The sequence below is a fragment of the Pelobates fuscus genome, chromosome 13 (assembly GCF_036172605.1).
Source record: "Pelobates fuscus isolate aPelFus1 chromosome 13, aPelFus1.pri, whole genome shotgun sequence".
In the NCBI taxonomy this organism is placed as follows: Eukaryota; Metazoa; Chordata; class Amphibia; order Anura; family Pelobatidae; genus Pelobates; species Pelobates fuscus.
In genome coordinates this window covers 26,548,512-26,575,868 of record NC_086329.1, presented here as the reverse complement: position 1 = coordinate 26,575,868, position 27,357 = coordinate 26,548,512, and the positions used below count along the sequence as shown (strand labels likewise).

Below are 27,357 nucleotides of genomic sequence, written 5' to 3'. Positions count from 1 at the left end.
TTGACTGGGTTGGAACGTCAGTGAAATTCCAACAGCCATAATGAGTATTTCATAAAGATTCTATCTTTTTAAAAATACTAATTTTTAATCTGAGGGTGACAGTACCAATTTAACATGTATCCTGACTTCTGTAATGTTTTCACCTTGGCTTGAATCCATTTATCCAAATTTCTCCTATCCTCCAACTCAGTTTTCTGTTAGCCCAGCCATTCTAAGGACCGGTACACGGATAGTCTCTCCATTGTTGTGTCCTGGGTTTGTCTGTTTTGGTTCCTACCCCAATCCTGACACCATCTCTTGAGCTGAACGGTGTTATTTCTTTGGGCTACCCATTAGATTCCTATATTACAAACAAGATGTAATAGCAACAAGGGTTGGAAATGACAAATTATTCTTGTTATAATTGCTTTATAACTCCATATTTGAACAATTTATTTGAAGCCAGAATAATTTCCCTGTAGGTCTGTAGGAATTTATCTGGCTAGGTAAAAAATGTTTTAATATGGAATTGTTTAAAGTAACATGCCAAATAATTAAATATGTCATTTGCTACAATAAAACTATCTCAGATTAAAAACCATAAGGGGATATGCAATAGCTTCTGCCTTTTATCAGAGTCTAATTATCCAAACTATACGATAGAAGGATATGCCATTTCCACAGAGACACTGATTGCAGCTACGATAAAATAATCAATAAACAACATCTTCCTGTGTTGCAATTAGTTCATGTTTTCTTTAATTTCAAGAATTTTTTCTGTCTACAACATAAAACAACAAACACATTGTTGACATAAAATATTACGGGGAGATTAAAATACTACCAGGCCACTTATTTATGTAGGGTACTCGATTGGCATTTTGATAAATTCTCTAAGCTCTGGTTGCTTTGCGCCGTGAGGGGATTGCTACCAGAGCAATTAAGGCTTGACAAGGTTGACATGTTACCGCCCATTTATTGGCCCCCCACTGATGTTTTGGTATGCGGTTAAGACGCTGTTTTAATTAACCACCACCCCAAAACCACTGACCCCAGTGACAACAACCCCAAGCTGGGTGCTGGTGTAACTACAGCAGTTATGTTCTGGATGTACGCTCAATCCCCATGCCACATTACAACAGATGGATCCCCAACGAGTATGGATAGAAACATAGAATGTGACGTCAGATAAGAACCATTCGGCCCATCTAGTCTGCCCAGTTTTCTAAATACTTTCATTAGTCCCTGGCCTTATCTTATAGTTAGGATAGCCTTATGCCTATCCCACGCATGCTTAAACTCCTTTACTGTGTTAACCTCTACCACTTCAGAAAAAATTTCTACAACTTGTTCTTTCCCATTTTAATGAATAATCTACACAGTATTTATCTAATCTCAATTTCAACCTACTCATCAACTTTTCATCAAGAACCTTTGTAAATGATAAGCACACTTTACTTACAAATTGTTAAGAGAAAACCAATGGTTTCACTGGGGATCGAACCCAGGACCTTCAGCGTGTAAAGCAGACGTGATAACCACTACACTATGAAACCTCACTAGAAACCTCACTAGATAGGTTCCAATACTTTCAATTACAGCAATACTACTCAGCCTTACCTGGGAAACAACATACACAGGGACTTGATACAATTTGAGGCTCTGTGTACTGACAGAACCCATCTATTGAGGGTTTTATCTACCCTACTTTTGGGGGCAGATACGGGGAGGGGTCCACCAAAGTTCATATTTTGCACTGGGACGAGGAAATGGTGGTAACCTGAATGGAACAACAATAGAAGAAAATATATAACCTAAACCACCAAGCAACGATTGCTTCAAAAGTCCAGGAAGTAAACTATAAATTGCTCACCTATTGGATCGCAACAGTATTACATAGGATTCATGAAGGAGCCTCAGACATTTGATGGAGATGGGGTGGGAAGGTCAGGATCAGCTTGCACATTTGGTGGTCATTTCCAGTAAATGCATCCTTTTGGATGGATGTCCATGCAGCCATAAAGAGGCTCGTGGACATAGACCTACATTTCCAACCCTTGCCTATGCTACTTCACCACACCACAGTCCCTCTATGACTTTATAAGAAATCTCTCATAAATCACCTATTAACAGCAGCAAAATATCTAATCCTCACTATCTGGAAGAAATAGTCTACACACTTTCCACCAGTGGATGGATAAGGTGGAGGAAAATTACGGGATGTAATATATGACAGCAGCCTTAAAAGGCATGTCTGACAAATGTAGACAAATATGGACCCCATGGTTGCCCCTCGTTTCTCGTGGTTCAGCAAACCCTGGCCCAGGTGATTAATAATAACCCTGCATAAATGGGAGAAAGGGGGAAGATGGCGGCAAGAACAACCACATATATTTATCAAGTTTTGGGGTTAGTTTTTCAACAATTATATTTTCTTTCTAATAAACCAATAATCAACTGTTAATTATAAAGTGCTAACATTTTACAAAACGTTGTACAATGAATTCACAAGACATACAAAGAAGTTCAAGTTTGACTTACAGGAACAAGAGATAATTAGGGCCTGCTCAAACGAGCTTAGAATCTAAAAGACCGGAGGTACAAACACACAACAGGTAAATGAGGAGTACAATTTGTTGAAAGCAGAAATAGGTTGCCTGTATAAAGACTGTCCAGTCTGTAAAAAGTATATGACTACAGTAAGGGAGAATGAAAACAAAATAGTAACCGGTTTCTTGATATGACTTCATTGAACCTTTTATAAATGATTGAAGAGTTTGGGAAAGACTTATAAAATGAGGAAGGGATTTCTATACAACCAGTGCAGCCCTAGACAAGACATTAACACAAAGTAGGCTGTTCAGAGGCAAACCAACGAGAGACAGAAGTTGTGTGCAGAGAGGACTGATTGGAAGGGACATATATATTAGAGAAGATATGCAGGCTGGAGTTCTGTTATCAAGTGTTTCTTAAATAAAGACTATTATATTGAATTGAATCTGGAAACATGTATCAAGTCAGAGGGGTGAGGTATGGAGAAATTGGAGGTTAAGAAGTTACTTCTTCAGTAGTCAAGACAGAATGTAGTAAGATCACGTACAAGTGTTTTGGAATTATCACTTAGGGAGGGAACCTGGGGGTAGATTTAATTGTAACATAATTGACCTGAAGAGATATTCATATTGGAGAATAAGCAATGGAAGGTGAACAGAAATGAAGAAATATTAGGCAGACTCTTGAATTAGATTAACTTTTTCTTTTTAAGAGTACAGTTTTCAGGATTTATTCCTTTATGGCCAGATGCACAAGCACTAAAGCAAATGTGGTTTTAGGAATAATCTCAGCTTTCCTTTACAATATCTAGAGACACTAGAAAAGGCTGCCGCCTCTGTTTAATTTATCCAGGCCCACTAGTAACAAAATATAGGGCAGTGTGATGAGACATACTATATTCATATAGGCCTTATATTGGAGGATATTTTGCTAATGATATTAAAAGAGTAACTCATATAGACCTCGTCTCCAGCTCAATTGTGAAAGTGTGATGAAAAAGATGAGGCAGTTTCTAATTATACAAAAAAACATGAGTAAATGTCAAGTAATGGGGGTTGGTTTGTCTGACAGTTTGGAAAAAAAAAAATCAAATTTCAATGGGAAGAAAAGGTCATCTTTTCTTTAGCTAATAAAGTATCCATATGTGGCAAAAATATCCTGGAATTATCTCTTGCTTATGGAGAGGACAATGATAGAGAACTCTGGGAGGAGTGAAGCATGTACACAAATTCTCCGAATATGACTTTTCATTAAAAAAATAAATTTTCGTAATATTTTGGCGTGTTGCATCATCAATCACTTTTTAATTTTCATAACTACAAAAATCATTGCATATGAGAATTGAAAGCTATTTAAGATGCAAGAATCCAAAGTGAGTAGTAAAAAACAAAACAAAAAAAAAAAACAGTTTGGACAACAGTTTAATGATAGGTTCATCGTTTATTTGAAGAAGGATATCACGGCACTAGAAAAAGTGCAGAGACAAGTTACAAAATTGATAAAAGGAATGAAGCATTTCAGTTACGAAGAAAGGTTAAAAAATTTCAATCTCTCTAGTTTGAAAAAACGGTGCCTGAGAGGGGATATGATAACTTTATACAAATATATTAGGGGTCAGTACAAACCATTATCTGGAAATCTATTCATAAACAGGACTATACATAGGACACGAGGTCACACATTTAGGCTGGAGGAAAGGAGATTTCATCTAAGGCAAAGGAAAGGTTTTTTTACAGTAAGAGCAATAACGATATGGAATTCTCTGCCTGAAGAGGTGGTTTTATCAGAGTCCATACAGATGTTTAAACTGCAATTGGATAAATACTTGCAAAAACATAACATACAGGGATATCATTTCTAATTAGTGGGGTAATAGCTACTTGATCCAAGGAGACACCTGACTGCCATTTGAGGGACAAGAAGGAATTTTTTCCTAGTTTGTTGCAAAATTGGAAGCGCTTCAGACTAGGTTTTTTGCCTTCTTTTGGATCAACAGCAAAACATATGTGAGGAAGGCTAAACTTTGTATTTAAGACGTGTTTGAAGGGCTAACAGATTTGTCATTTATTCAAAGGTGTTTGTGGTTTTTAAATGAACACTCCAAACACCATAATGACTATACTAAAGCAGAAAATAGCAGATATGGCTCTACAAGCAATATAAGCTAAAAAGGAGGGATAGCACATAAAAGGAGAATACAACCTTAAAAACGGACGGGATCTTTAAACAGATCTAAAACATAAATATAATAATATGGTGAAGTATGAATGGACAAGAAGTGTTATATCCAGGAGGTAGAGAACTTACAAGAGGTATAGTCGTTCTGCGCTTATCTCCCTTTAAGGGTGTCTGTAGCGAGTCAATATGTAGCATATACGATAAAATTCCTCCAAAGGTCAAATCCTCAAAATGGGCAGAAAAGAGAGATATACATAGAGTAATATTGTATAAAATTATCAAAAATTTATTTCACTGATTGCACTTACATTTAGGTAACAATCAGCAAGCATATCTCCACTGACAAGTGGACCAAGGTGGTAGAATGGATCAATGATGCAGATGGTATATCAGCTTATCGCACTATATGAAGTGCTTGAACAAATAACAAATAAATACAAATATGATAATAAAATAAAATAGTATAAATACTATTTATAAGAGTATTTATACTATTTTATTTTATTATCATATTTGTATCTATTTGTTATTTGTTCAAGCACTTCATATACTACGATCAGCTGATATACCATCTGCATCATTGATCCATTTTACTACCTTGGTCCACTTGTCAGTGGAGATATGCTTGCTGATTGTTACCTAAATGTAAGTGCAATCAGTGAAATACATTTTTGATAATTTTATACAATATTACTCTATGTATATCTCTCTTTTCTGCCCATTTTGAGGATTGGACCTTTGGAGGAATTTTATCGTATATGCTACATATTGACTCGCTACAGACACCCTAAAAGCGAGATAAGCACAGAACGACTATACCTCTTGTAAGTTCTCTACCTCCTGGATATAACACTTCTTGTCCATTCATACTTCACCATATTATTATATTTATGTTTTAGATCTGTTTAAAGATCCCGTCCGTTTTTAAGGTTGTATTCTCCTTTTATGTGCTATCCCTCCTTTTTAGCTTATATTGCTTGTATAGCCATATCTGCTATTTTCTGCTTTAGTATTGTGTATTGTTGAGTGAGTGAGGCACACTCTTGGTGATAGCACATTTTCTATTTTGGATTAACGTTATAGTACACACTTTTTGTATTTACCATAATGACTATAGTGCACTGTAGTGGTTAGAATGCCAGGAGTGTCCCTTCGTGTAAGTAGTCAAACTGTTTGCTACCCTGGGTCCATCGAGCCCTGCCTTTCTGCAGCCACGATTTGGAGTTAGAAACGCCTGGTAAGAGCTTTCTTTAGCTCTCCTGGGACATACATATCCTTGAGATTTTTGCTTTGTCTGTTACAAAAAGTGCCATGTAGATTGACTATAATAAAGGTTTTGGAGGGGGAAAAAAACAAACAAACAAACACAACACAACACAGAGCTAAATCCACTTGGCTCTCGTTAATGCCAAACAATTTCAGAGACATCAAACAATACTTGCACAATAACACTACAAGGCCGTTTACCAAAGATACGATTACAGAATCTGTAAATACTAAGTATATGCTCAGGAACGTCAAAAGTGTACCTCATTCACAGTATATTACAGGATGCATACATTCTAATTAATCTGTTATTTATGTGATAACTTTACAAACATGTAACCTTGTTGAAAGGACATTTAATAGATGAGAGAATGTTACGAAAAATATACAAATTCTCCACTTGGGCATTACATGGACAAAGGGCAAACATGGCAAACAATCTCTAACATAAAAACATTTGTATATACAAATTGAGAACATGATGTCTGAAGCGATTTAACCCCTTAAGGACAGACGACGGATATATTCCGTCATGATTCCCTTTTATTCCAGAAGTTGTGTCATTAAGGGGTTAAGAGTGAATGGCTTGAGAGTTGTTTTTATTTGGTCCAGCAGTAAGCTATAACTCTCTGAATAGGAACACGAACGCATTGCGAAATAATAGCAGAGTGATTTATGTTATGATAATGGTCATGTCTTGCCTCTTATTCGCCCATTTGTATTCATGTTTCGGAAACTAAGGGACAATTTGAATCAGCAAATGATGGATAAAGTGCTTCTTGCAAATAATTTTTCTTGATATACCTGGGTGGACTGAACAGCACTCCATTATAAAATACATGTAGAAAAAGGCTTTGAGCACTTACTAATAATAGATTTGTTGTATGATTCAAGGAAACCTTAGAATATTTTGTATTCTGCCATAAGCAAGACTTTCCATTTAATTGGTTGAACCATGTTATCAAAAATTAAAGGGTTACTCTAACTTCAATGGCCACTTCTTCTTTTAGAAGGGGTCAGGGAGCAAGGAATCGATTCTGTTTGAAACGCTGCACACACAGAGGTAGCTGCACATTTGTATCGCGCTCCGATTGCTCACCTAGGACATGTACCGAAGACTGCCTGTTATGTTAAATCTGTGGACAGGTGTAAAATCAGCTTCTACAAGGGGAAGCTTGAATCTCACATCCCTAACTGCTTATATGCCCCCACTACCCTAGATTCTGCATCATTCATTTTTTTTATTTCTATGAGAAGCATTGGATTGGTCCACAGAGAGGGAAACAGTGACGTCGGACAGGATCATGGAAACCAGGGATGGGAGCTTCTCCCAGAGCTGGCTTTCAGGAAAGTTTAGTTTTGTTTTACAGGTTTATAAGGGGAAGTGGGGGGAGCAGGGGACCAATCGCTTTGTGCCCAATTGGGAATTATAACCTAAAGGAACACATATCTGTACTGTTAAAGTTACAGTCCTGATGCACTGTCGCAACCTCTTCGTCAAGTGACATCATCCTTGCGGCATGTTTCCAGGATGATGGTCCAATATAATGCTCTTTAGAGAGGAGTATTTGGGACCTTAGGTGCATGTGCAGCGCTTGCTACAATGCGAATGAGATTCTTCCGTAGAGAAACATTGAATACAATGATTCTCTATGGTAAATTGTGATGGCACTGCGCATGTTTGTGTGACATAACTGAATCTTATGGTATGAGAGCCAGATAGTAACATCATCCCGAGAGGGCCTGGAGGCAAGGATTGAAGACACGCTTCCAAGCCTTCTATTTAGTGAATAGAAGGGTTTTTGTCAGTGTTACTTGTATAAAAAGTTTCCAGTTGGGGTAGTATAACCTCCCAAAGTGACAACGGGCATTCAAACCTTAGAGCCAGGGATATATAGTGCTATAATAAAGGTGAGGTTAAAATATCACACCTATATCCTGTATGTAAACATATTGCACTATTATCCCTTTTTTCTGGTGGTGGTGCTGCCTTTAAGAGCACAACTGTGTGAAAAGTGAGCCACATATCTAGGCTCCATTCCATGTCAGTGAATCCATAGCAAAGTTTTTCAGTTTACCTAGTGTTGTTACAATCTGCACTATAAATTGTATCTGTTATATTTTTACATTTTTTACTGATTGCCCATTTATCCACATTACAAAAAGGGGTAAGATAACCATCTTTCCATAGCGCTCCATTAGTCTTGTACATTTTTCACTTGTGATATATTTTAGACAGTCTGTAAATTGGTGAGTGATGGAAGGGTACCCTGCACAAGTGTTTAAGAGCGGCTATATTTTTTATTATAATTTGAAAAATATTTTATAAGTGCTTTTTTTAACACTTTCGCTCTCTATCAGTCTGATTTTGTTGGCACGCTAAAGAGCCACATTTGCATTCAATGTTTTTCTGGTTAGATTTATTTACAACCCAAGCTGAATCTGGTCGCTTAAAGGTTAAACCAGTCTGAAATATGAACAGAACATAACAGATGTTTATATACCTGTGGTATAAGAGAGCGCACGTTGAATATGTAGATCGAATGCGGTTTGTACCAATGGACTGGGATTATGAAGCAAGGGACAATGCGAAGCAAGGGAGAACTTTGCAACAGAAGCTTGTGCCTTTGTACACTGGGCCTGATGGCTGATTTATTCAATGACAAGGAAAGACATACACAACCAGCTGCTCCTGCACAAAGATCTGCAGGTCACTGCCCTGCTACCGGTGTTAAAGACTTCAATCTCTTGACAGCCACTGCGCTCCGATAATGAAATCTGGTTCCATTCAGACAAGATGCCCTGGTGATAGAATTGGCAAATAGCTCTCTGAGGCCCTCTTAAGGAAAATCATTCCAAATCACTGTTATTAAGGAATTATGTTCATGAAGAGAAAGTTCCCAGTGTTGACGAAGAAACCATAATTCGGGTAGGAAGCCACTTTACAATCAGCACTCACTGGGCTGCTGTTTAGAGTGTGATTATTAATGACTTTCAATTTACGCAAGAATGAATAAGCAGCAGAAAGAAAAAGAGAAAAAAAACAAAAAAATGACTTCCTGCTCAGCATACAAAAAGTCTTAAAATTAAGCAGACTCCAGTATCGCAGACAATTACGCCTGAAGACTGCTTGTTAACACGTCTTTCAGAAGAGGCTGCATGCTTTCATTATTTCTGGATTCTGGTAAACCTGCTATCTAGAACAGATGAACAGTCTGCCCTATCATATGCTGTATGTGATATAGATGTGTTTCAGGACATGAACAAGCTTTCTTTCCCAGTGACAGGAGAGAGCAGTAGTACAAACTTCACATTGACTGGGGTGTGCTTACGACAGTTGTTCAGCTGCTCATGTGTTGGGCCGTCAGTCCTTCGTGGGCTTCAGAGATAATGGTCTTAGCCTTGGGCCACCGAGTTGTGCAACCATTTTGATCCATCCCAGGTGGCACCTGGTGAGGCTTCTGGTCCTCGCAGTGTGCCAAGACTTCTATGACCAGAGGTCTAGTTGCCATAGTTACCAGACATCATCCTGTCCTATCTTATCCTGGGACACTGGTCGGAATGGCGAAAGCGCCAATGGGTTTGGAGGTGCCCTTCATAAATTCCATGAACAGTCAATAGTCCTGTGAGCTGTCTGTGAAAACTATCTGTCCTTCTGTTCATTAAGCTTAGACTGAGCTAGTGTGAGAGGTGCATTACTGACATGGAATTCAGATATTTAATAACAGTAGTGACAGTAAGCACACTGGGCATGTATGGCTAGTATGACACTGAGCTGGGCTAGTGTGAGAGGTGCATTACTGACATGGAATTCAGATATTTAATAACAGTAATGACAGTAAGCACACTGGGCATGTATGGCTAGTATGAGACTGAGCTGGGCTAGTGTGAGAGGTGCATTACTGACATGGAATTCAGATATTTAATAACAGTAGTGACAGTAAGCACACTGGGCATGTATGGCTAGTATGAGACTGAGCTGGGCTAGTGTGAGAGGTGCATTACTGACATGGAATTCAGATATTTAATAACAGTAATGACAGTAAGCACACTGGGCATGTATGGCTAGTATGAGACTGAGCTGGGCTAGTGTGAGAGGTGCATTACTGACATGGAATTCAGATATTTAATAACAGTAGTGACAGTAAGCACACTGGGCATGTATGGCTAGTATGAGACTGAGCTGGGCTAGTGTGAGAGGTGCATTACTGACATGGAATTCAGATATTTAATAACAGTAGTGACAGTAAGCACACTGGGCATGTATGGCTAGTATGACACTGAGCTGGGCTAGTGTGAGAGGTGCATTACTGACGTGGAATTCAGATATTTAATAACAGTAGTGACAGTAAGCACACTGGGCATGTATGGCTAGTATGAGACTGAGCTGGGCTAGTGTGAGAGGTGCATTACTGACGTGGAATTCAGATATTTAATAACAGTAGTGACAGCGAACACACTGGGCATGTATGGCTAATATGAGACTGAGCTAGTGTGAGAGGTGCATTACTGACGTGGAATTCAGATATTTAATAACAGTAGTGACAGTAAGCACACTGGGCATGTATGGCTAGTATGAGACTGAGCTGGGCTAGTGTGAGAGGTGCATTACTGACATGGAATTCAGATATTTAATAACAGTAGTGACAGTAAGCATACTGGGCATGTATGGCTAGTATGACACTGAGCTGGGCTAGTGTGAGAGGTGCATTACTGACGTGGAATTCAGATATTTAATAACAGTAGTGACAGTAAGCACACTGGGCATGTATGGCTAGTATGAGACTGAGCTGGGCTAGTGTGAGAGGTGCATTACTGACGTGGAATTCAGATATTTAATAACAGTAGTGACAGTAAGCACACTGGGCATGTATGGCTAGTATGAGACTGAGCTGGGCTAGTGTGAGAGGTGCATTACTGACATGGAATTCAGATATTTAATAACAGTAGTGACAGTAAGCACACTGGGCATGTATGGCTAGTATGACACTGAGCTGGGCTAGTGTGAGAGGTGCATTACTGACGTGGAATTCAGATATTTAATAACAGTAGTGACAGTAAGCACACTGGGCATGTATGGCTAGTATGAGACTGAGCTGGGCTAGTGTGAGAGGTGCATTACTGACATGGAATTCAGATATTTAATAACAGTAGTGACAGTAAGCACACTGGGCATGTATGGCTAGTATGAGACTGAGCTGGGCTAGTGTGAGAGGTGCATTACTGACATGGAATTCAGATATTTAATAACAGTAGTGACAGCGAGCACACTGGGCATGTATGGCTAATATGAGACTGAGCTAGTGTGAGAGGTGCATTACTGACGTGGAATTCAGATATTTAATAACAGTAGTGACAGTAAGCACACTGGGCATGTATGGCTAGTATGAGACTGAGCTGGGCTAGTGTGAGAGGTGCATTACTGACATGGAATCCAGATATTTAATAACAGTAGTGACAGTAAGCACACTGGGCATGTATGGCTAGTATGAGACTGAGCTGGGCTAGTGTGAGAGGTGCATTACTGACATGGAATTCAGATATTTAATAACAGTAATGACAGTAAGCACACTGGGCATGTATGGCTAGTATGAGACTGAGCTGGGCTAGTGTGAGAGGTGCATTACTGACATGGAATTCAGATATTTAATAACAGTAGTGACAGTAAGCACACTGGGCATGTATGGCTAGTATGAGACTGAGCTGGGCTAGTGTGAGAGGTGCATTACTGACATGGAATTCAGATATTTAATAACAGTAGTGACAGTAAGCACACTGGGCATGTATGGCTAGTATGACACTGAGCTGGGCTAGTGTGAGAGGTGCATTACTGACGTGGAATTCAGATATTTAATAACAGTAGTGACAGTAAGAACACTGGGCATGTATGGCTAGTATGACACTGAGCTGGGCTAGTGTGAGAGGTGCATTACTGACGTGGAATTCAGATATTTAATAACAGTAGTGACAGTAAGCACACTGGGCATGTATGGCTAGTATGAGACTGAGCTGGGCTAGTGTGAGAGGTGCATTACTGACGTGGAATTCAGATATTTAATAACAGTAGTGACAGTAAGCACACTGGGCATGTATGGCTAGTATGAGACTGAGCTGGGCTAGTGTGAGAGGTGCATTACTGACATGGAATTCAGATATTTAATAACAGTAATGACAGTAAGCACACTGGGCATGTATGGCTAGTATGAGACTGAGCTGGGCTAGTGTGAGAGGTGCATTACTGACATGGAATTCAGATATTTAATAACAGTAGTGACAGTAAGCACACTGGGCATGTATGGCTAGTATGACACTGAGCTGGGCTAGTGTGAGAGGTGCATTACTGACGTGGAATTCAGATATTTAATAACAGTAGTGACAGCGAGCACACTGGGCATGTATGGCTAATATGAGACTGAGCTAGTGTGAGAGGTGCATTACTGACGTGGAATTCAGATATTTAATAACAGTAGTGACAGTAAGCACACTGGGCATGTATGGCTAGTATGAGACTGAGCTGGGCTAGTGTGAGAGGTGCATTACTGACATGGAATTCAGATATTTAATAACAGTAGTGACAGTAAGCACACTGGGCATGTATGGCTAGTATGACACTGAGCTGGGCTAGTATGAGAGGTGCATTACTGACGTGGAATTCAGATATTTAATAACAGTAGTGACAGTAAGCACACTGGGCATGTATGGCTAGTATGAGACTGAGCTGGGCTAGTGTGAGAGGTGCATTACTGACGTGGAATTCAGATATTTAATAACAGTAGTGACAGTAAGCACACTGGGCATGTATGGCTAGTATGAGACTGAGCTGGGCTAGTATGAGAGGTGCATTACTGACATGGAATTCAGATATTTAATAACAGTAATGACAGTAAGCACACTGGGCATGTATGGCTAGTATGAGACTGAGCTGGGCTAGTGTGAGAGGTGCATTACTGACATGGAATTCAGATATTTAATAACAGTAATGACAGTAAGCACACTGGGCATGTATGGCTAGTATGAGACTGAGCTGGGCTAGTGTGAGAGGTGCATTACTGACATGGAATTCAGATATTTAATAACAGTAGTGACAGTAAGCACACTGGGCATGTATGGCTAGTATGAGACTGAGCTGGGTTAGTGTGAGAGGTGCATTACTGACATGGAATTCAGATATTTAATAACAGTAATGACAGTAAGCACACTGGGCATGTATGGCTAGTATGAGACTGAGCTGGGCTAGTGGGAGAGGTGCATTATTGACATGGAATTCAGATATTTAATAACAGTAGTGACAGCGAGCACACTGGGCATGTATGGCTAATATGAGACTGAGCTAGTGTGAGAGGTGCATTACTGATGTGGAATTCAGATATTTAATAACAGTAGTGACAGTAAGCACACTGGGCATGTATGGCTAGTATGAGACTGAGCTGGGCTAGTGTGAGAGGTGCATTACTGACATGGAATTCAGATATTTAATAACAGTAGTGACAGTAAGCACACTGGGCATGTATGGCTAGTATGACACTGAGCTGGGCTAGTGTGAGAGGTGCATTACTGACGTGGAATTCAGATATTTAATAACAGTAGTGACAGTAAGCACACTGGGCATGTATGGCTAGTATGAGACTGAGCTGGGCTAGTGTGAGAGGTGCATTACTGACATGGAATTCAGATATTTAATAACAGTAGTGACAGTAAGCACACTGGGCATGTATGGCTAGTATGAGACTGAGCTGGGCTAGTGTGAGAGGTGCATTACTGACATGGAATTCAGATATTTAATAACAGTAGTGACAGCGAGCACACTGGGCATGTATGGCTAATATGAGACTGAGCTAGTGTGAGAGGTGCATTACTGACGTGGAATTCAGATATTTAATAACAGTAGTGACAGTAAGCACACTGGGCATGTATGGCTAGTATGAGACTGAGCTGGGCTAGTGTGAGAGGTGCATTACTGACATGGAATCCAGATATTTAATAACAGTAGTGACAGTAAGCACACTGGGCATGTATGGCTAGTATGAGACTGAGCTGGGCTAGTGTGAGAGGTGCATTACTGACATGGAATTCAGATATTTAATAACAGTAGTGACAGTAAGCACACTGGGCATGTATGGCTAGTATGAGACTGAGCTGGGCTAGTGTGAGAGGTGCATTACTGACATGGAATTCAGATATTTAATAACAGTAGTGACAGTAAGCACACTGGGCATGTATGGCTAGTATGAGACTGAGCTGGGCTAGTGTGAGAGGTGCATTACTGACATGGAATTCAGATATTTAATAACAGTAGTGACAGTAAGCACACTGGGCATGTATGGCTAGTATGAGACTGAGCTGGGCTAGTGTGAGAGGTGCATTACTGACATGGAATTCAGATATTTAATAACAGTAGTGACAGTAAGCACACTGGGCATGTATGGCTAGTATGAGACTGAGCTGGGCTAGTGTGAGAGGTGCATTACTGACATGGAATTCAGATATTTAATAACAGTATTGACAGTAAGCACACTGGGCATGTATGGCTAGTATGACACTGAGCTGGGCTAGTGTGAGAGGTGCATTACTGACATGGAATTCAGATATTTAATAACAGTAGTGACAGTAAGCACACTGGGCATGTATGGCTAGTATGAGACTGAGCTGGGCTAGTGTGAGAGGTGCATTACTGACATGGAATTCAGATATTTAATAACAGTAGTGACAGTAAGCACACTGGGCATGTATGGCTAGTATGACACTGAGCTGGGCTAGTGTGAGAGGTGCATTACTGACATGGAATTCAGATATTTAATAACAGTAGTGACAGTAAGCACACTGGGCATGTATGGCTAGTATGAGACTGAGCTGGGCTAGTGTGAGAGGTGCATTACTGACATGGAATTCAGATATTTAATAACAGTAATGACAGTAAGCACACTGGGCATGTATGGCTAGTATGAGACTGAGCTGGGTTAGTGTGAGAGGTGCATTACTGACATGGAATTCAGATATTTAATAACTGTAGTGACAGTAAGCACACTGGGCATGTATGGCTAGTATGAGACTGAGCTGGGCTAGTGTGAGAGGTGCATTAATGACATGGAATTCAGATATTTAATAACAGTAGTGACAGTGAGCACACTGGGCATGTATGGCTAGTATGAGACTGAGCTGGGCTAGTGTGACATGGAATTCAGATATTTAATAACAGTAGTGACAGTGAGCACACTGGGAATGTATGGCTAGTATGCGACTGAGCTGGGCTAGTGTGACATGGAATTCAGATATTTAATAACAGTAGTGACAGTAAGCACACTGGGCATGTATGGCTAATATGAGACTGAGCTAGTGTGAGAAGTGCATTACTGACATGGAATTCAGATATGTAATAACAGTAGTGACAGCGAGCACACTGGGCATGTATGGCTAGTATGAGACTGAGCTGGGCTAGTGTGAGAGGTGCATTACTGACATGGAATTCAGTTATTTAATAACAGTAGTGACAGCGAGCACACTGGGCATGTATGGCTAGTATGAGACTGAGCTGGGCTAGTGTGAGAGGTGCATTACTGACATGGAATTCAGATATTTAATAACAGTAGTGACAGTAAGCACACTGGGCATGTATGGCTAGTATGAAACTGAGCTGGGCTAGTGTGAGAGGTGCATTACTGACGTGGAATTCAGATATTTAATAACAGTAGTGACAGTAAGCACACTGGGCATGTATGGCTAGTATGAGACTGAGCTGGGCTAGTGTGAGAGGTGCATTACTGACATGGAATTCAGATATTTAATAACAGTAGTGACAGTAAGCACACTGGGCATGTATGGCTAGTATGAGACTGAGCTGGGCTAGTGTGAGAGGTGCATTACTTACATGGAATTCAGATATTTAATAACAGTAGTGACAGTAAGCACACTGGGCATGTATGGCTAGTATGAGACTGAGCTGGGCTAGTGTGAGAGGTGCATTACTGACATGGAATTCAGATATTTAATAACAGTAGTGACAGCGAGAACACTGGGCATGTATGGCTAGTATGAGACTGAGCTGGGCTAGTGTGAGAGGTGCATTACTGACATGGAATTCAGATATTTAATAACAGTAGTGAGACAGTAAGCACACTGGGCATGTATGGCTAGTATGAGACTGAGGTGAGAGGTGCATTACTGACATGGAATTCAGATATTTAATAACAGTAGTGACAGTAAGCACACTGGGCATGTATGGCTAGTATGAGACTGAGCTGGGCTAGTGTGAGAGGTGCATTACTGACATGGAATTCAGATATTTCATAACAGTTGTGACAGTAAGCACACTGGGCATGTATGGCTAGTATGACACTGAGCTGGGCTAGTGTAACATGGAATTCAGATATTTAATAACAGTAGTGACAGTGAGCACAGTGACACATGGACCACTCAGTTTAAAGCCCCGCCCCTTCCGGTTCTCACCTTCCTCTCGGGTTGTGGTGGTGGCCCCGCCCGGTCCCGTTCGGGCCCCCTGTCCCTATCGCTGCCCCCACGTCTATCCCAGCCTGGCCTCCTCCTTCCTCCGCCGCCTCCTCTGCGCTGCCTGCCGCGGCCGCGCTCCATAGCTCCGGTACTGAACGGTGCAACCGCAAAACACGTCCCCCTGCCGCCACACGTGGGGAGACCGGAACACAGCACCGCCGGAAATAGCGGCTGGCGAGAAGGGTTCCTACATGGCACCCACAAAGGAAATAAAATCAAACATACATTAAAAATAAATAAATACATACATAAACATCAGCTCTTGATGAATGTAATGTTGCACCGTGCTCTTCTGGACCTTATTTTATTTTTATTTATTTATTTTATATCCCTGCTGATGTTTACCAATACATTTACTTGTATATAGCGCCACCATAGTGTGCAGCGCTGTACAATATGTAAACAAGACAAACCATTAAAAAAAAAGTTTCACTTACAGGAACAGTATGGGAAGATGGCCTCATACATCAGCTATAAATAAATATGAGGTCGCCGAGAGGTTGCCAAGGTTATTATTTATTAGAATTGTATATATTGAAAGGGTAGCACTTTTCTCGCCATGTTCAACAGCTGACAGATAGGCGTGTGTGCGGGACAATGGATTTGGCAGCCGGCTACACCACACAAAGTCTGGGGATTATTGGTCTTGTAACGCTTGATGGATAGCTGGTGACCTTTTTTCCTTAAAGGTAACAATCCAAGCACCGTAGCCGTTACAGCGCACTGCAGTGGTTATAGTGCCTTCACAAACCACATCCACTGTAAGTAGTCAGAGAACGGTTTGACTTGTTACCTGGAGTCCAACAGGCGCTACTTCCCACCTCCACTACATCAGCCAGAGAGGCGGAAGCTCATGTGGGGCGAGCTCAATGACTAATTGAGCTGATATTTTACTTACAGTGTTCCTTTAAGAGGACAGTCGATTTCACAAATACAAAAAATATTGGGGGGGCAATGATACCGGAGAAACTGACGGAAGCCAAGCACAGAGAGATGGACACAGGTTTCTTCAGGAAGGAAGAGATTCTTTATTGGATCACCGATCGGGACTCAGAGGGACTAATGTCACCAAAATACAGAAAGTTCTGAGCCCCGGACAATAGTGCAGGCTCCTTATATAAGCATGTAACTCCTCCCATAATAAGCTCCACCCACACATTCTCTTGACCAATCAATACAAATAAGAATTAACTTCCTGCTTGACCGCATGGCTTGTCCAGCACAATGGAGGAGGGGAATACTACATCCTGTATTCTTGCACATGCTCCGTACACTACTGATCGTATCTTGCCTCGTGCAACCAACTGATCGATACGTCAGCATATGCACGTACACATGCCACGTGGTAATCTCGGCCTACTAAATTTATTTTTACCGAGATTCCACCACATTCCCCCCTTTGATGTCTCTTGATATTTCACAATTACTTGAGGCATCACTTAACCTTGGTTTGCATACACCGCAAGTTACCTTGAACCAGACCAGACTTATTTTATGATGTGAATCTTCAACACTCATCTTCCTGCATTGGTTCTCCCTGATCTAGAGCCTTATATTTATAAATTGCCATTATCTGTGCAGCAGCCTTCCTCTCTGCTATATTTTCTATCAGGCTTTGCACAGACCTAACTACTAAGGGTATAAGACACGGCAGGAGTAGACACAACATTAAAATCAGTAGGACTCCACCTACCACTGCCTTAAGCCCTCCAAACCACTCATACCAGCTACCAAACCAACTACTTGGATTATACCCTTTCCATACCTGAGTAGGCACATGCGCTAGTTTAACCATATGGCTAGTAAGCTCAGCTATTGCTTGCCCTTCGTCATCTATTTGAAGACAGCAATTGCTCAGGTTAAACTTCCCACATACACCTCCCTCTACTGCCAAAAGGTAATCCAAGGCTAATCTATTTTGGTATACTGCTGTCCTCATCCTAGTATTATGCTTCGCTAGAAGATTGAGCGCTTGTGATGTCTCGTTAGTAATGATCTCAACCACTGCCTGTAATCTTATAATACGGTTGAGCATATAAATAGGGGTTCTATAACCAAAGGTACCGTCCTCTGCCCACGTGGCTGGCCCATAGTAATCTATAATACGCTGGGGAGGCCATTCATTATCTTCCCAGGCGCCTATCTCTATGGGTCCCCTTTTCTTCACATCATACACTTTAACACCTAAAGTCTCACCTGTTTCAATAGGTAACAAGAAGAAGGATGGTTTGAGCATACCCAACACACATGCCCCTTCCCAGTCCTGTGGCAACTCCGAATAGGCTTTCTTACCACAGATCCAGTACAAATTTGCTGGGGCAATCCAGTTAGATGTGATGGATAGATCAAACCACACATCCTTTAAATTGGCGTATCTAGCAAACGGGTTAGATGGTTCTGAGACATTTGAAGCCGACCACCAAGTTGTATTCTTTGTATCATCATCATAAGCTTTTTGCCCTAGACAAGTTAATTCTCCTACAGAAGTATTATACATCATTCCTTTCCTTGCTATGCAAACATAACCTATGATGGAGGTCTTTAATCTCCACTCAGATTTACCTCTAACACTCATATGATAATCGGCTTGTGTAGATATTAATTGGTCAACTGCCTCAGAACCGGACATTACCTCCTTTGCTTCCCAAGGCCATTGGTCTCCCATGTTAGTACCTCCACACACATAGCAGTTGGTAACATTAAGACTACCGGCAATACTTTCGGCTAAATCAATAAACAGGTTTTTTAGCATTATGGGGGATCTTATTATCTATGCTCATCTCTTCATAAAAGGAATGGTATACTTGATGAGTTTGGGAGGATACCGTATCAGTCTCTATCCCTATAAACAATACTGTCCCAGGATCTAAACCCGTCCCATATATTTGAAACCCAAATAAATTACCATATTTATCTAAGAACTTGTCGGGGTTATTTATAAGTATATGGACTGGATTGCATTCCATAGACTTACAATATGGGCTGGTAGGCAACTTAGTCACAATCATGTCCTTGTCTACTGTCTGTCCCCAAGTTGCCCACCCCACACAAGACCAATATGGGCAAAAGTTATAATCTCTATTTGGGCATCTAGGACTCACATATTTATTTTTACTACTGGGACAAATATATTTATCGTTAGACCCATACGTCCTCTCCCATCTAAGATCCCCACATACATTCCACGGCTTTCTACCACTTGATATCGCCTTACACGCATCAAATAGCAGAACACCCGAAGAATGTACGGATTCTAATACCGTCTTATTAATTAGGGTCCCCTGAGGATCTCCATTCCTGAGAGTCAACCAAATTGTACGAGGCTGATACTCCGGACTGAAGCACTTAGGTTCTCCTACTCCTAAATGGCACACACTATATTCTATATTTAGGTATCTACATCTTGATACATCTCCTTTACACTCGTATTGTGAATGCCAAATTAGGGTTTGGGAAATATGGTTACCTGTTCTTGTAGTCTTAATGCATACCTCACAGCTAGGAGTGTCGGTACCTCTACCTTCCTGAATATAAAAATACGCATATAAAAACATTATCAGAAACACATCTTTCGTCGTCATCCTCAGTCTTCGTCCGTGCGAAGGCACCTCAGCTTCCAGGATGTAAGGGCTGCAGGGAATGGAGTTCTGCTCGTCTTCACAGGGGTCCCTTCGGGACTTTTCCTGGCTTATACACTATACGTCGGTGAGCGGACAGGCTTTATTATGGCCTTCTCACTCACTTACCAAATCTCTGAAACAATAAAATTTGTAATCCACAAAGTTCCTCGTCACTCCGACTGAGTCGTGCGCTTTAACCGGATCTTGCAGGGATTCTCTGGATCTGCTGTAACTTGCCAAGAATCGACTGCTGCTGGTTTAACCCTGGAGTGATGTATCCACGGAGTCACTTCGGCTACTTTTATCGCTGTAGGGGTAGACAAAAGAACAACATAAGGACCTCTCCACTTGGGCCCTAACGGTACATTATTCCACTCTTTAATCCACACTTGGTCTCCTGGGTGGTAACTATGAACTGGGGGATAAATATTCACAGGTAATCTATCTTGTACCCATTTCTGTACCTCCTCCATAGTCTTACCCAACTCTACAACCTGCTGCCGGGTAATTCCTTCTCCCAACTGACTCAAATCCCCCCTTAAGTTACCAAGTACGGGAGGTGGTCGCCCATACATGATTTCAAAAGGAGAGAGGCCCATCCTTCTGGTAGGTGTACTGCGGATTCGCAATAGAGCTATGGGCAAGAGAACGTTCCACTTAAGTTGGGTTTCCTGACACATTTTAGCCAACTGATTCTTAATAGTTCTATTCATTCTCTCTACCTTACCAGAACTCTGGGGTCTATATGCCGTATGAAGCCTCCACTTTATACCAAGCATATGAGTCAGTTGTTGTAGGCACTGATGAACAAAAGCTGGACCATTGTCCGTTCCTATAGAGCAGGGTAGTCCATATCGGGGTATTATTTCTCGTAACAGGAATCTCACAACTTCTCCTGCTTTTTCCGTACGAGTAGGACATGCTTCTACCCAGCCTGAATAGGTACACACAACTACCAGCAGGTAGCGATGTCCACCAGATTTAGGCATCACTGTATAGTCAATTTGTAAATCGGACATGGGGAGTCCCCCCATAAACTGGACTCCTGGTGGCTTTACTGGTCCTTGCCTTGCATTATTTGTAGCACACGTTACACATCTTCGTACAATGGCTTGAGTTAAGTTGGACAATCTTGGTATGTAGAAATGTTTTCTGAGAGATTCTTCTGTACTATCTCTTCCAGAATGCGTCCCGTTATGATAGTTTTGGATAGTTTCTACCGCTAGTGATGCTGGAATGACTATTCTTCCATCTTCTAACTGATACCATTTGTTCTCCAAATACTTTCCAGGTTCAGTCTTTAACCACTCCTCTTCTTGAGCTGTATAAACTGGAGTCCATTGGGACAGTGGAGTTGGTATAAGAGCAGCTATATGCCCCACATACTCCTGTCTTCCCGATTCAGCGGCACGCTTAGCTGTACTGTCTGCCATCCGATTTCCTTTGGTTACATCACCATCTCCTCTCAGATGCGCTCGACAATGTATAATACCGACTTCTTTCGGCTCCCACACTGCTTCCAATAGTTGTAGGATTTCAGCTGCGTACTTGATTTCTTTGCCTTCTGAATTCAATAGTCCTCTTTCTTTATACAAAGCTCTGTGGGCATGAGTGGTTAAAAACGCATACTTGGAGTCCGTGTAGATGTTCACTCTTAAACCTTCAGCCAATTGTAACGCTCGTGTCAGTGCTATCAATTCTGCCTTTTGTGCTGATGTTCCTTTTGCCAGTGGCCGAGCTTCTATCACCTTGTCTATCGTTGTTACTGCATATCCTGCATAGCGGATCCCTTCTTTCACATAACTACTGCCGTCGGTGTAATATTGAACATCGGGGTTCTGGATGGGAAAATCACGAAGATCTGGTCTACTTGAAAATACTTCATCCATTACTTCCAAACAATCATGTTGACTTTCAGTAGGTTGTGGCAAAAGGGTAGCTGGATTTAAGGTATTTACAGTCTCTAAATGCACTCTTGGGTTTTCACACAACATTGCTTGATACTTGGTCATACGGCTGTTACTAAACCAATGATTTCCTTTGTAATCCAACAACGTCTGTACTGCATGTGGGACTCGTACATAAAGTTCTTGACCCAGAGTGAGTTTATCGGCTTCAGCTACTAGCAGGGCGGCTGCAGCTACGGCTCTTAGACAAGGTGGAAGTCCGCTGGCCACTGCATCCAGTTGCTTAGACATGTAGGCGACAGGTCTTTGCCATGATCCCAAGTACTGTGTCAATACTCCCACAGCCATTCTTCTTTGCTCATGTACATACAGATAGAATGGTCGTGTGTGATCAGGTAGACCTAATGCTGGGGCACTCATCAAAGCCTTCTTCACATCTTCAAATGCCGTTTGCTGTTCTTGAGTCCATAAGAAGGGGTCGTGCTCTGTACCTTTGATAGCTGCATACAGAGGTTTTGCCAGTATCGCGTAGCTGGGAATCCATATCCTACAGAAGCCTGCTGCCCCCAAGAATTCTCGCACTTGTCTTCTATTCTTGGGTATCGGTATTTGGCACACAGCTTCTTTTCTCTCTGGCCCCATAATTCTTTGACCTTCAGAGATATGGAATCCCAGATATTTGACAGTTGGCAAACACAACTGAGCCTTCTTTCTAGACACCTTGTATCCTGCCCTCCAGAGAATGTGTAGTAGATCGTGCGTTGCTTGCTGACATATTTCCTTTGTAACTGCTGCTATCAACAAGTCATCTACATATTGTAACAATACACACTCTCCTGGGATGGACTCGAAATCCAATAAATCTTGACTTAGAGCTGAACCAAATAGGGTAGGTGAATTTTTAAACCCTTGGGGCAGTCTTGTCCAGGTCATTTGGCGTTTTGAGCCCGTTACAGCGTTTTCCCATTGGAAAGCGAAGATACATTGACTTTCTGCGGCAATTCGGAGGCAAAAGAAGGCATCTTTGAGGTCTAAGACTGTAAAGTAAGTAGCCCCGCCCGGAATTAAAGCAAGCAGGTTATATGGATTGGGCACAACTGGATGTATACTAACAACCGCATCATTGACTGCTCTCAAGTCCTGCACAGGTCGATACTCATCTGTACCGGGCTTTTGAACAGGCAGCAATGGGGTGTTCCAGGGGGAAGTACAGAATTTTAGGATACCATACCGTATGAACTTATCCAGATAAGATTGGATGTTCTTCTTAGCCTTCTGCGGGATGTGATATTGTCTTAGGCTCACTGGATAAACCCCAAGTTTTAGTTCGATTTTAATAGGTGGAATATTGCGGGCCAGTCCTGGTGGGTTGTTCTCTGCCCAAACTCCTGGTATGTTGAATAAGGACTCATCACTCCTAGGGTTTTGGCTAGTCAACGCTGTATAAAGTCGCCACTCTTCTTCCTTTGGTACGGATAATGTCATAATACCTGAAGGTCCATTAAACTTTAAGGATGTTGTTCCGTTTGGTAGGAACGTAATCTGCGCTTGTAACTTAGATAGCATATCACGTCCCAGCAATTGGACTGGACATTCAGGCATATAAAGGAATTGATGTTTTACTACGTGGCCTCCCAATGTACAGAGTCGACTTTTAAGAACCGGTTTTGCAGCACTTCTTCCAGTTGCTCCTATTACAGTAATAGTTCTTCCAGATGGAGGAGCAACTAGGTCAGTCACCACCGAATGTTCAGCACCAGTGTCGATCATGAACGCACTCCTTTTTCCCCCTATTGATACATCGACCATAGGCTCCGCTCGACCAAGGGGGATGGAGCCCGGTCGGTATCAATAGTCCTCCATGACCGTGTCAGCCAATCCTACAAAGTCCCTACCTTCTCTATCGCGGGACCTTTGCGCTGCTGGATAGTACCTATCTTCCCTTACACTTCCTCTGTTCCCATTACTCCCTCTATTACCATTACTCCCTCCGGGGCCTCCTCTACCTCTCGCTCTGCCTCTAAAGTTTCCATAACCTGTCCTAGGTCTGTCTCTCTCATACTGTTCCCTTCGTGGACACTCATTTCTCCAATGCCCTTCTTCCCTACAGTATGCGCACTGATTTCTACTCAGAGGTTCCTCATTCCACTTACTATCGCCTCTATCTGCGCCCCGTCTATCTACGCCTGCGATCGCTACCGCTAGCATATCAGCCTTTTTACGCATCTTGCGCTCTTCCTCTTTCTTCGTCTCTGTTTCCCTGTTCATATATACTTTATTCGCTACCTCCATTAGTTGGGTGATAAACATTCCTTCAAACCCTTCTAACTTTTGTAGCTTGTGCTTAATATCTCCGTAAGCTTGGCTGACAAAGGCGGAGTTCACCATTCGGGAATTATCTGCGTCTTCCGGATTAAAGGGGTTATACAAGCGGTATGCCTCCAATAATCGGTCATAAAAGACACTGGGCGCTTCATCACTTTTCTGAATCACCTCAACTGTCTTCGACATATTAATAGCTTTCTTCCCTCCGGCTTTCATGCCAGCAATTATAGCGTCTCTATAGGCTTTAAGTTGGACCATATCTGCGCCATTAACATTCCAGTCGGGATCGGTGTTAGGATAATGTGTTGCGGCCCATGCTGCCGGATTAGCTTGATTTAAAGCACGGGCTCTATCCTCTAGCGCTTTAATGGCCGCTTGGTTAATCCTTGTCCTTTCCTCATTATTAAACAATGTCATTAATAACTGCTGGCAATCAGCCCATGTCGGATTATGTGTCTGAACTATCGAGGTGAACAGATCGGTCATAGCTTGTGGTTTCTCAGTGTACGAGGAATTGTGGGTCTTCCAATTCAAGAGATCGGTAGTAGTGAACGGGACATATACGAAGACTGGGTCAGCATGTGCCATTTGACCTGCGGCATCGAGATAGGCTGACCCGGGATTCAGACGAAGAGGCATCTGATAATGTCTAAGTTGTTGGGTACCGGTCAGTTGTCGGGTTAGTATAGGGCTACGTGGAGGGGCATCAGTTATGGGTTCCAGTCGGGGGGAAATAGGGCATGAGGATGTGGGAGCTTGATTTTGGGAAAAGCTAGTAAATAGAATACTCCCAGCCGAGCTAGAAGAAGCTTGACCGGAAGTTTGAAGTGGCGCCAAATCAGGATATTCAGATCTAACGGGGGTTGGTTCTGGTTCCGGAAGGGGAGGTTTAATACGAGGGGGGGTGGATTCTGTACTGGAGGAGGAAGCAGAAGTGGATGAGGGCAATGAGGGGAGGGGTATAGAACTTCCTGCATTCGCGTCATTTCCTCTTAAAGGGAAGTAAGGGGGCGGCAAAGGGATCTCGGACTCAGGGGGCGTGTCCAAAATGGGCCTAACCACAGTCCTAGTGGACAAACAAGTCCTGGCCACCATGAGGCGACATTGCTCCTCGTGGCATATCTGAATCCATTTTGGCGAGTCGTTTACGGCCTGTCTCCAACAATCAATATATGGAAACTGTCCGTAAAGTTCAGGCCTACCTGACACAGCCACGTGTACACGCTGTATCAGGGTTGGATCCAAACTACCACGTGGCGGCCATGCCGCAACCAAAGTAGGCCACTCCCTAGTGCACAAAGTGACCAAACGTACAGGAGACATTTTAACCCCAAAATCACATGTTTTAAATCCCTTTTTAAAATTCTTTACCATGCAACCTAAGGGATCCGGAATCGTTGACTCCGACGCGCCCATACTTATCAATGTAACGTCGTTGACAACGAATACTATGCACGCGTTCTATTCAACAGTCACACCCGTTTCCTCTGGCAACAGCACCACGTGGTACGGTTACCAAGTGAAACGTACACAATAACACCATAAACACTCAGGGAATTCCCGTACACACACAGCTGTTACACCAGTCACTAAATAATCAATATTATGCCCTTTGGCGAAACTATACAGTCACCCACGCTATAATTCTCTATATATGAATTACCCGTCTATAACACACCCCAGTAACATCGTCTTTTACAAATAGCGGTTACAGTACGGTTAGCATAGGTCAAAGCACAATTTAAGGTCACAATACAATTATTAATGGTTATGGTGTTAAACATGCAATAGACGACAATGATTAGTACTTATATACAGTGTCAGTAAATATACAGGGTTATGGTACCGTGCACTATGATACAGCAACACACTATTAACACTCTCGCTAGACGGCTGAGCTCGCGCTATCTAACAAGATATACACTTTACTAACAATCTTTAACACATTTACAATCCCAACTAAACTATTGCCCAGTACCTTGAATGGACTACCTAAAACTATCTACATCCGTTTTGGTTAGCCACACTGCCCAAGCACCACATATAGCGAACTAGAGGACCGAATTTACACAGACGCCTCTTAGTTGATTACTCTATCAAAAATCTAGTGGGTTCCAAATTTACACGCCTTCCCACTTAGCCAAGATAGGTTGAGAGCTAGCGAACCGAATTTACACAGACGCCGCTTAGTCTCCCGGTCCCTCCGACCTAGCGAACAAAATATACACCCTAGAACGCTAGTCTAGACAAGACACCGGTGTCCGGCTAGGGCTATTTACACAGAACCCCGCCTGACTCCAAACCAAATCAAACGGTCTTACTAAAGAGCGTTCGATTGAGCGGTGCGCCTTCGCTCCTTCCCTCCGACAGAGGGGGCAAATTCCATACACAATTCAAACCCCTTATGGGCCTACCGCACAATCGGTATACCCCTAGTGGGTCTGCCGTCTAAAACAGCAGTCGTCTTACCTCCTCGTTCCTGAACCTGAGTTCACACTCATCGACGGGGACACCCCAGCACTTCTTACGTAGAGGCCGATGATCTCCTGGACAACAGACCAGTGGCGCCGAGACGAAGGGAGGTCCACGCAGAAGTTCAGGGGTGCAGCCGTAGAGAACGTGGGCAAAGATAGACCGTCTCACGCCTCTGCCTCTCAGCTACCGTTGAACGATGAGCTTCCCGGCCAATGCACCAAATGATACCGGAGAAACTGACGGAAGCCAAGCACAGAGAGATGGACACAGGTTTCTTCAGGAAGGAAGAGATTCTTTATTGGATCACCGATCGGGACTCAGAGGGACTAATGTCACCAAAATACAGCAAGTTCTGAGCCCCGGACAATAGTGCAGGCTCCTTATATAAGCATGTAACTCCTCCCATAATAAGCTCCACCCACACATTCTCTTGACCAATCAATACAAATAAGAATTAACTTCCTGCTTGACCGCATGGCTTGTCCAGCACAATGGAGGAGGGGAATACTACATCCTGTATTCTTGCACATGCTCCGTACACTACTGATCGT

General features: G+C 42.2%; 2 protein-coding genes and 1 non-coding gene across 3 annotated transcripts in view; 1 reads left to right on the top strand and 2 right to left on the bottom strand.

Annotated features, from left to right (window-relative positions):
* AVEN (apoptosis and caspase activation inhibitor) overlaps positions 1–16,603 on the bottom strand; it is a 327,188-nt gene extending 310,585 nt beyond the window's left edge. The window contains exon 1 of the mRNA XM_063439174.1: positions 16,420–16,603. Coding sequence (XP_063295244.1) covers positions 16,420–16,560 — 141 coding nt within the window. The 5' untranslated portion in view covers positions 16,561–16,603. The remainder of the gene's footprint in view (positions 1–16,419) is intronic.
* CHRM5 (cholinergic receptor muscarinic 5) overlaps positions 1–27,357 on the top strand; it is a 135,124-nt gene that overhangs the window by 96,361 nt on the left and 11,406 nt on the right. The window lies entirely within an intron of this gene.
* TRNAV-UAC (transfer RNA valine (anticodon UAC)) lies at positions 1,463–1,535 on the bottom strand. Its single transcript has one exon. It is a non-coding gene; the product is annotated as a tRNA-Val (tRNA).